This window comes from Balaenoptera physalus (assembly GCF_965194825.1).
Source record: "Balaenoptera physalus genome assembly, chromosome: X".
Classification (NCBI taxonomy): domain Eukaryota; kingdom Metazoa; phylum Chordata; class Mammalia; order Artiodactyla; family Balaenopteridae; genus Balaenoptera; species Balaenoptera physalus.
The window spans coordinates 43,150,213-43,159,819 of record NC_138903.1 but is presented as its reverse complement, the minus strand read 5'-3'; the positions used below and the strand labels follow the sequence as shown (position 1 = coordinate 43,159,819).

Here is a 9,607-nt window from a genome sequence, read left to right as displayed (position 1 = left end):
GATCTTTCAGCCCATCTCCCTCACCTCCCCCGAAACCTCTGTTTCCCTCCATGTGGGTTCAGATGAAGGGAGGCACACCCCCCCCACGACTTCCCCCTGCCCAGAACCAGAAGAGGGAAACTGAATTAAAGTTAAAACTTTACAGGAAAAAAAATCCGCCTGCCAGATGGGGCCCGGGCAGTGCTGATTAGCCGCCGAGCAAGCCCGGCGGAGTTGATTGGTCAGAGGGCAGGCGAAGGCAGGGTCTGGCTGAGCGGGAGCCCTGCCGCCCGGCGGGGTCCCAGAGCCCTAGTTCTGAGTTGCTGCCGCTTCAAGAGCTGAGAGGAGCAGGGAGGTGAGGAGGGGGTGCTGGCCATCGAGGGGGGCTCCTGAGTCCCCGAGGCACGAACGGGGGTCCTGGGAGAGGGCTCAGGGGTTCCCTGGAGGCATTTTTAGCACTAGTACAGAATTGAATGGGAGGGGGAATCCTTTTGGTGCCCTGATCCCAGGAAATGAATTCAGGAGTGGGTGGGAGGCTCCAGAGGGTGCTCATGGCTGACGGTGGGGCTCCTTGAGAGCCTTCCCTGACCCAGGAAGGGGATTCAGGGCTTGGGTAGGGGGTTTCCTGGAGGGAGTTTTAGTTATGATGGGGACCTTGAATGGGGGTTTCTGAGATACGGCATTCCCAGGAAGTGAGTTCAGGGCTGGGGGCTTCTTCAGAGACACTCCATCCAGAAGAGGGAGGCTCCAGGCTTGCGTGGGGATTGCAGAGACACCCCACCCCAGGAAACACATCAGGCCCTGGGAGGGGGCTTTTGATGATTGTCTCAGAGACAGCTTCTCTTCAGGAGGGGAAATTAGGGCTTGGCCATGTTCCTGAGACACCCCAAGCCCAGAAAGGATCTCAAGTCTGGAAGTGTCTCTAAAGTGACTTCTACTGGAATAGGAGTGTTTAAGACTTGACAAGGGTGCCAGAAAATACCTCTCTAGTCCCTAGAAGGGGGATTAAATGAGGGTCCCTGGGTCACTTCTATCCCTGGAGGGGGGTTCAGTTTGGAGAATTGCTTTTGGCCTCTAGTGAGAATATTCAGAGTTGTGGCAGAGAGCAGTTTGCCGCGTCCAGGGGGTGGGGGGCTGGGGTCGCTGAGCCCGCCTCCCATCCTCAGCCCCTCCAACAGGTTGCATCAGCTCTGGGCTCAGGCTGGCGGCCCAGGCGGGGAGGAGGGGGGTAGGGGGCGTTAGGAGGGGTGGGGCAGTCAGGCGGACACGTGTCCCTGTAAGGAGTGAGAGGCATGACCACGCGGTGAGGGTGGAGGGAAGAGGGGGGTGCGCGGGGGACCGGGGAAGGGAAGAGACAGACAGCAAGAGAGAGTGAGTCTGGGGTCTGGGAGGAGAGGCTATCCCAGCTCCAAATGGCCATCTCATCTGCTGAGGGGTCGGTATCTCTCTCTTTCTGTCTCTGTCTCTACCCCTCTATCTCTTGCTGCCCTCTTTTTCTCCATGTCTCAGTGAGTAACTGTTGGCATCTCTCCCCTGAGTCCCTCTCTCTCTCTCTCTCATCTCTTTCTTTGTCGGCCTCTCCCTCTTGTCTCCAATTATCTCCACTTATCTCCCTGTCTCTCTAATCCCTCTGTTCCTGTTCCCCTCACCTCATCTTTGTGTCTCTGTTTCTATATCTATCTGTCCGTCGCTATCGGACCCCCCCGACCCCCTTCATCTAGTTCTCCCCACTTTGTAAGTCCCCCTGCTCCATCTCTGAGCCCCCCACCCCATTTCTCTGCCCACAGGATGGAACTGCAGGATCCAAAGATGAACGGAGCCCTCCCTGGGGGTGCTGTGGAGTGAGTCGGGGACCCAAGGGGTTGAGGTCAGGGATCAGAATTACCTTCTCATCAGCCTCAATTTCCCTGCCTATTCTAGCTACAGGCAGGAGCACGAGGGCTTCCTGCCCAGCCATAGTCCTTCTCCTGGGAGGAAGCCAGCCCAGTTCATGGATGTGAGTGACCCCACAGGATCTGTCCCAGCTGCACCTTGCCCAGCTCAGCCCCTCCCCTACTGCTCCCTCTTCCCGGTTATTCCCTTCAGCTGTTTTGCCTCTGGTCGCTGCCCCACCCTTCCCTGTTCCTCTCCACTTCCAGCTGCTCCCCTCTAAAATCTCACCTAGCCTTTCCCTTCCCAGCTCTCCTCATCTTCAAATCTTTTTCCTTCCTCTGATGGCCCTTCCTGGGCTTCTCCTCTGCCCCAGTCACTTCTTCCCTAGTCTTTCCCAGGCCCCGGCACTGGTCTCCTTCCCTGGTCCCCCTCCCCATGTGTGCCCGGGCCTTGCCCCTTACCCGCAGTTCGAGGGGAAGACATCGTTTGGAATGTCAGTGTTCAACCTCAGCAACGCCATCATGGGCAGCGGCATCCTGGGGCTGGCCTATGCCATGGCCCACACAGGGGTCCTCTTCTTCTTGTGAGTCCTAGGCAGTCTGGGGTGGGGGAGGGGTGTGGTGGGCAGGCGGGAGGCCTGGGGGCCAAGTCCAAGCAGTGCCATCTGCCACAGGGCCCTGCTGCTCTGCATCGCTCTTCTGTCTTCGTACTCCATCCATCTCCTGCTGACCTGTGCTGGTGTTGTAGGTGAGACCCAGAGCTCAACCTAGACCTTGGACCCCAGATCCTGGATCCAGGACCCCAGACACCACGCTCAGCTCTCTGGGCTCCAGACCTCAGAGGGCACCCTGGCCCTCAGACCTCATCTGGGCTCCCAGATTTCCAGCTCCCAATCCGCAACCCTCAGCCCTCAGTCTGGCCATCAAACCAGACCCCCTACCCCAGACCACTCCACTCCACTTCTAGCCCCCACCCCTCAGTCTCCAGCACACGTATCCATGGAAGCCAGCCCCGCAACCCTGAGACTGCCGGTCCTCAGCCCCCAGCCCTCAGACTTCACTCCTGCCATGCCTCAGTCCATATCCTGCCCCAAGACCCCAACTACCCACATCCGGCCCCCAACCTTCTCCCTGGTCACAGATCCACCTACCAGACTCCAACCCCAACTGCTTAGCCCTTACCTCCAGCTCCCAGCAATGAGGCCCAATTAGCCCAAACCCCAGCTCCCCAGCTCCCAGACTCTCTGGCCTCCAACTCACCCCTGGCCTGGCCTCCTCGACCCACAACCTGTTCCTTTCTGGTCCCCTCCCCTCCAGGCATCCGAGCCTATGAACAGCTGGGACAGAGGGCGCTGGGGCCTGTGGGGAAGGTAGTGGTGGCCGCGGTCATCTGTCTGCACAATGTTGGGGGTGAGGACTCTGGGAGGTGGGGGTCAGCTTGTGGGAAGAGGGTGGGCTGAGGTGGGCTTCCCCAGGCTGGGGTGGGAGGGAGATGAGAGGGATCCTTCTGCTTACACCTCCCCCCACCTGCACCAGCCATGTCCAGTTACCTGTTCATCATCAAATCCGAACTCCCCCTGGTTATCGGCACTTTCCTGGACATGGACCCTGAGGGGTGAGTGTGCAACACCCCTTGGCTCTGGCCCACAGACCACTGATTCTGCCCGTGAGGTCTGGCTACTAGCTTCAACTGTGTGTCCAGCTGACCCCCAGGTCTTCCATTTTGAGACATTTGGGCAGGCCAGTTTGTTCAGACTGCGATTCCTGTGTGTTGTGATGCCAGTAGTATGTGTGACTCTTGCTCTGGCTGTAGGAGTCCAGTAAGACCATGTGTTGATTTTTGTGACTGTTCTGGCTGACTCTGTGTGTGCAGTGTACTCTGATGTTGACCGTGTGGCTGTACCTATCCAGTTGACCTAAACTCTGTCCGTGGGTTTGATTCTGTGACTCTTATACTGACAGGTTCTCTGGCCATCTGTATGCTAGCTGACTACAGCTGTGTCCTGTATACTGTGGCTCCAACCATGTGTGTTTGACATTTGCTTACTCTGACTTTCTCTGTCCAGTGGATTCTGTTTGATTCTGGGTCCATTAGGCTGACTGAATCTGTCTAGCTATAAGTGTATGGTCACTGACTCCAAGAGAGTATGTGCACGTGTGTGTGCAGTGTACCGTGGTGCCAGCTAAGTATATGTGATTTGTGTTTAACTTTCTGTGTTTAACTTGGTGACCATCGTTCTGGCAAATTCTTTCTGGCTGTTTGTGTGTGATCCTCAACTACAACTGTATATGCCTTCTGTATTATGGTTCTAGCCATGTATGTTTGCCTGTTGTTCTGAGTATGTATCCAGCTGACTGTGTGTTTAATTCTGTATCCATCTGCTGGCTGAATCTTTTCAATTGTTTGTATATGATAGCTGATTCTGTGTATCCTGTTAGATCTTTGGTTTGATCCTGAAACCATCCAGGTAGCTGACAGTCTACGTGACTAGGTGTGTCTAACTATTATAATTAGCTCCCACTGTATATATGACCAATGGTGCTTTGTTAGTTTAGGTCTGTGTAACTGTGTGTCTAAGGTAGAAAGAGAATGTGTGAATACCTGGAGCATAGTAAGCACTTAATAAAATTCTTTTGAATAAATGAGCAGTTGTTCAGCCAATTCTGTATTAACAGACTATCTTGCCTGGGCACCTCCCTCCAATCTCTGTACAGATCCTGCTCTTTCTTTGAGCTTGGTTCCAATTGAGTGGTCAGCTGGCTGATTCTGTCTCTATTTCCATCTTTGACTGTGTGGCCAAATCGGCCCAGCCACTTTCAGGTGCTCAACAAACCTTGAGTTGTTCAAACAACCACACATGTGTGTTTCTGACTTTTTGTCTGACTCTGCATTGTTGCCTGCCTACCAGATCATCAGACTGGTGTTCTACCTATCAGACATACCAGGGTCATGACTCTCTCTGTGTCTGGTACCTTGTGTTGGACTATGTGAGTCTGGCTGATGTGGGGTATTGTTTGCTCATCTGCTTGTATGTCCATCTGAGGTCTGATGGCACACTTTTGTCCAGCTGTGTGTGTGTTTCCAGCTATATCCCTCTGACTGTGTGTGACTGACAGTCCGATAATCCGTCTGGCTGTTTCCGTCAATCATTTTGTGCCATTTGTCTCTGTAACCACCTGGATGACTTCTCACAGCTGAAGGGTCAGCCCATCTCTCCTGACTGCATGCAGAAACCTCTCTGTCCGGCTGTCTTCTATGAGCGTCTGCCTGACAGTTTTCTTTGATAGGCAGCTAGTCACTATGTTTACCTGTCTCCTTAGGGACTGGTTCTTGAAGGGAAACCTCCTCATCATCATTGTCAGTGTGTTAATCATCCTGCCACTGGCCCTCATGAGACACTTGGGTAAGAGGCTTCCTGCATTGGTCATTGGATGGTGGAATTAGAGAAGGGGAGCCAGATTCAAAGAATCTCCACTTTCAAGGGCTATGGAATACCAGAGGAGAGCTTGTTTGGTGTGGGGTTTTAACAGATGAATAGGAGTTTGCTAAGTGTGTGTGTGTGTGTGTGGGGGGGGGGTGGTCCAGGTAGAAGTAGAAGTTTGTGCAAAGTGTGGCAAAATTGGGATGAGGGGGCCTTGAAGGCCAGCCTGGGGGGTTGATATTTGCTCTGGGGGGGGTCCCTTGATTTCTGAGGCTCCATATATTGCCCCTTGCAGGCTACCTGGGGTATACCAGTGGTCTCTCTCTGACCTGTATGCTATTTTTCCTCATTTCGGTGAGTCTGAGGGAGAAGGACATGAAAAAGTGTGGAGGGAGTTTGGGGCATTGGGACATAGCCTTCCCCATGACCTCACTTCCACACCCTCCCTCCCCCAGGTCATCTATAAGAAGTTCCAGCTTGGCTGTGCTATAGGCCACAATGAGACAGCAGTGGAGAGGAAGAGCCCCCCAAGCCTCAACACAAGCTGTGAGGCCCAGATGTTCACAGCTGACTCACAGGTTGGTGTGCAGGCATATGTCTATGCCTTGCACCGCACTCAGGTCCTCTGGTTCTGTCACACAGTGCACTCTGCTCAGAGTGGAGCCAGGTATCAGACACTGGGGGCTTCCATGTGTCTGATATGGAGGGCAGTGGTGGGGCTGGGGGGATGGGGAGGAGAGGATTGAACCCTGCAGTCTCTAATCTCTTGTACTTGGGCCACTCCCCCAGATGTTCTACACAGTGCCCATTATGGCTTTTGCTTTTGTCTGCCACCCTGAGGTGCTGCCCATCTACACAGAACTCTGCCGGTGAGTGGGCAGGCAAGTGGGCATGCGTGATGGGGCAGCAGGTGGGGTGATAGTCATAATGTCTGATAAGCCCTACAACAGTCCTTGTGCTGTAGCTTGATTGTGGCTAGATTGTGCCAAGGGAGGGGTTTGAGGTGGCCAGGAGGCCTTGGGAAACGCAGGGCAGTGACTGTTTACTAATTGGGACTTTTAAGTATTCTACTCTTTTAACATCCAGTACAAGTATGAATGGACAAGTGGGGAGGCTGAGAAGATGAGATAGAGGGGTGGCATACGTGGATGGGATGCGGAGATGGGGATGGTCAGATGGAGAGGGATATGGATGGACAAAGGGAGGGCAGGGATGATATGATAGGGGGATGTATGGATGATCAGTCAGAGGGACAGCATGGATGATCAGAATGGAGAGGCTGTGACAGTCTAATGGAAGAGAGAGGCAGAGATGGGCGGAGAGATAGGCCAAGATGGTCATATGGGGTAAGATGGATGGACAGAGAAGGGAGGCGTGGCTAGTACAAGGGAGGCAGAGATGGGCATGCCAGTGTGTACTAGCTGAACATCAGCTCTGGGAGGAGGGGACTCTGGAGGATGGGGGCTGGTTTTGAGGGGCCTGGACCAAGTCCAGGGGTCTGGGCATGACAGTTCTATGACCTCTATACCTCAGGCCCTCCAAGCGCAGAATGCAGGCCGTGGCCAACGTGTCCATTGGGGCCATGTTCTGCATGTATGCACTCACAGCGACCTTTGGCTACCTGACCTTCTACAGTGAGTGAGGCTGGGGCCAGGGTTGGGTAGGGAGCTGGGGTGGGGACTGGGCAGACTGCTGGGCAGGAACCTGAGCACTTTCCCTCCATGCCCTCAGACCTATCAGTTTCAAAAGGGACTTTACGCATCACACATGGAGATTTTGTCACCGTCTGTGTGTGTGTGTGTGTGTGCGCGTGCGCACACGTATATGTTTCTGGGACACTGGTCCTGGTGCTCCAGTCACATCCCGTATCCCATGTTCCATGTCCCAGGCAGCGTGGAGGCTGAGATGCTGCACATGTACAGCCAGCAGGATCTGCTCATCCTCTGTGTGCGCCTAGCCGTGCTGCTTGCGGTGACTCTCACTGTGCCAGTTGTGCTGTTCCCTGTGCGTTGGGGGCGAGGGTGGGCCCATGGAGCGGAGGGACATGGATGGATGGGTAGGGGGCATAGACAGGAATGTTTGGATGGACAGTAGAGATGGGAGTGGATGGATGGATGGATAGAGGAGGTTGGGACGGACAGACAGGGAAGGCAGAGTTGTCAAATGGACAGAGAGGGCAAAAATAGATGGTCAGACACAAGGTGGACATAGATGGCAGAGCAGAAAGAATCAGGAGGACAGGGGCAGTCAGTTGGAGGGAGGAGGTGCAGATGTCTGGCTAGACAGAAGAGGGAGGCAGGAATGGTCAGACAGGGAAGAGGCACAGATAGACATTCAGGATGGAGAAATAGGGATGGCCAGAAAAAGGGTGGAGGCAGGAGTAGTGAGGTGTAGGAGGGACAAGGCTCTCAGACGGAGAGGTGGGATGACTAGACAGAGGGGGGAGATATGGAGGTTGTCAGATGGAGAGAGAGGGACAGGGATCTCAGGGTGAAAGCACAAGTGGGTGGTCAGACAGGAGGAGGCAGAGGTAGTTGGATAGAGGAGGAGGACAAGATTTCAGACAGTGAGTGGAGGAATAGATGGATGATCAGACAGAAGGAAGAGTCATGGGTTGTCAGACAGAAGGGAGGCAGGATGCTCATTCAGAAGGTGGAAACATAGAAGGATGGTCAGACAGGGTGGAGAGACAGTCAGGTGGAGGGGAAATCAGGGATCTCAGACTGAGGGCGGTGTTAAAGACAGATGACTACATGGAAGGGGAGGTAGTGCTTGAGCCCTGACCTGTGTCCTACCCTACTCTGGTCACAGATCCGCCGGGCTCTGCAGCAGCTGCTCTTCCCAAGCAAGGCCTTCAGCTGGCCACGCCATGTGGCCATAGCCCTGATCCTCCTTGTCTTGGTCAATGTCCTCGTCATCTGCGTGCCAACTATCCGGGATATCTTTGGGGTTATCGGTCAGTACCCCCAACCCCAGTCCCAGACCCCACCTAATATGGGCCTTGTACCCCAAACTTACATTGATTCTGTCCCTCCTGCTTGTCCTTCAGGGTCCACCTCAGCCCCCAGCCTCATTTTCATCCTTCCCAGCGTCTTCTACCTCCGCATTGTACCCTCTGAGGTGGAGCCCCTCTACTCCTGGCCCAAGATCCAGGTGAGCATTCCAGGGGAGGGCTGGGGAAAGAGGGAGCATTCTGAGGAGGGAGCACTCCAGGATGGCTAGAAGTTGAAGGAACATTTTCAAGAGGAGGCTTGGCGGGGAGGGGGGCAGATGGTCTGGAAGAATGAAGGAGATTGTCATAGGAAGGGCCTGAGCAGACAGAGCACAAGAAGGGTCTAAGAAGACAGAAAGCACTCAAAAGGGGGCTGGCTTAGAGGAAGCATTCTTCAGACAGATGGAAGGAGCACTCTCAAAAGAGGGTTGGAACGTTTTCAAGGAGGATGTGGGAGAGTACTCCCTGAAGGGTTCTAGGAAGATGGAAGGAGGATTCACAGGAAGGCGCTGGTTTTAAGGAAGGAGAGGGAGCAGGAAAGGAGGGTCATGAATGAATGGGGCACTCTCTGGAGGGGGTGGAGGGCTTGAGGAACATCCTTTGGAGGAGCTTGGTTGTAGGTACCCAACCAGCTCCATCTTTTCTCCCTCACATCCACAGGCTCTGTGTTTTGGTATCCTGGGGGTCCTCTTCATGGCGATCAGTCTAGGTTTCATGTTTGCCAACTGGGCCACAGGCCAGAGCCATGTATCTGGACACTGACCAAGCCCTGCTCCACCTGGGCCCCCGTGTGCATGTGCCTGTGCACGTGGAGTAAGATGGGGCTGCTCTCCCGGGTCCCTCCTGCCTGGAGTGTGGAGGTGGCTGGTTCCCATCAACGTGGCTGTTTCCCATCAACATGGCTGTTGGAGGTAGGGGGCTACAGAGGCTGAAGAGTGGTCCTCTCCCTTCCTCCCCAGGGGATGCCGAGCTTGGATCATGGCCCTAACCCCAACTCCAGCCCCACGGGAGGAGGGGGAGGCCAGGTCCTTGGGGAGCCCCTGCCCAACCCAGTCTTTTCTGCCTCCTCCTGGCAGAAGCTGTTTGTCAGGATCACCCTCGAGCTAAAGGGGAAGAATAAAGATGCTGAATTGCAACTCTGGCTTCAGTTTTTTTATCTCTTTCTAGGACTTCTTGGGGGACCTTTCCTAGGTTCACACAGGGGTAAATTGAGGCCCCAAGAGTAGGACTGCCAGCTCTCATCTGTTCACCCATATCTCCACAGTTAAGTAGCTCGCTACCCAACTCATAGATCTGTTCACTTGCTCACTCAGGAAATATCTCTTGAGAGCCTACTGGCTGCC

At 54.4% G+C, this 9,607-nt stretch overlaps 1 protein-coding gene across 5 annotated transcripts; it reads left to right on the top strand.

Moving 5' to 3' along the window:
• Positions 1 to 200: 200 nt before the first annotated feature.
• On the top strand, positions 201 to 9,400 carry SLC38A5 (solute carrier family 38 member 5). Of its 5 annotated transcripts, none has more exons than XM_082446569.1 (16): positions 201 to 334; positions 1,767 to 1,820; positions 1,900 to 1,975; positions 2,250 to 2,434; positions 2,525 to 2,598; positions 3,168 to 3,260; positions 3,387 to 3,465; positions 5,172 to 5,254; positions 5,568 to 5,626; positions 5,728 to 5,850; positions 6,062 to 6,141; positions 6,806 to 6,906; positions 7,161 to 7,276; positions 8,084 to 8,228; positions 8,322 to 8,425; positions 8,925 to 9,400. In XM_082446569.1, the coding sequence occupies exons 2-16, from the start codon at positions 1,768 to 1,770 to the stop codon at positions 9,024 to 9,026; spliced, it is 1,473 nt and encodes a 490-aa protein (XP_082302695.1). In that variant the 5' UTR covers positions 201 to 334; position 1,767; the 3' UTR covers positions 9,027 to 9,400. The 5 variants fall into 5 exon arrangements, with proteins under 5 accessions (XP_082302695.1, XP_082302698.1, XP_082302697.1 ...); XM_082446572.1 differs by having other exon boundaries at positions 205 to 334; positions 2,319 to 2,434; XM_082446571.1 differs by lacking the exon at positions 201 to 334 and adding an exon at positions 1,225 to 1,414 and having other exon boundaries at positions 2,319 to 2,434.
• Positions 9,401 to 9,607: the final 207 nt, after the last annotated feature.

What these genes read in the sequence shown, in the direction of transcription:
- SLC38A5 (XM_082446568.1), top strand. Translation starts at nt 1,392, where the DNA reads ATGGCCATCTCATCTGCTGAGGG. An exon ending in ACAGGGGTCCTCTTCTTCTT is followed by an intron (nt 2,435 to 2,524) that starts GTGAGTCCTAGG and finishes CATCTGCCACAG; the next exon opens with GGCCCTGCTGCTCTGCATCG. An exon ending in GGCCCTCATGAGACACTTGG is followed by an intron (nt 5,255 to 5,567) that starts GTAAGAGGCTTC and finishes TGCCCCTTGCAG; the next exon opens with GCTACCTGGGGTATACCAGT.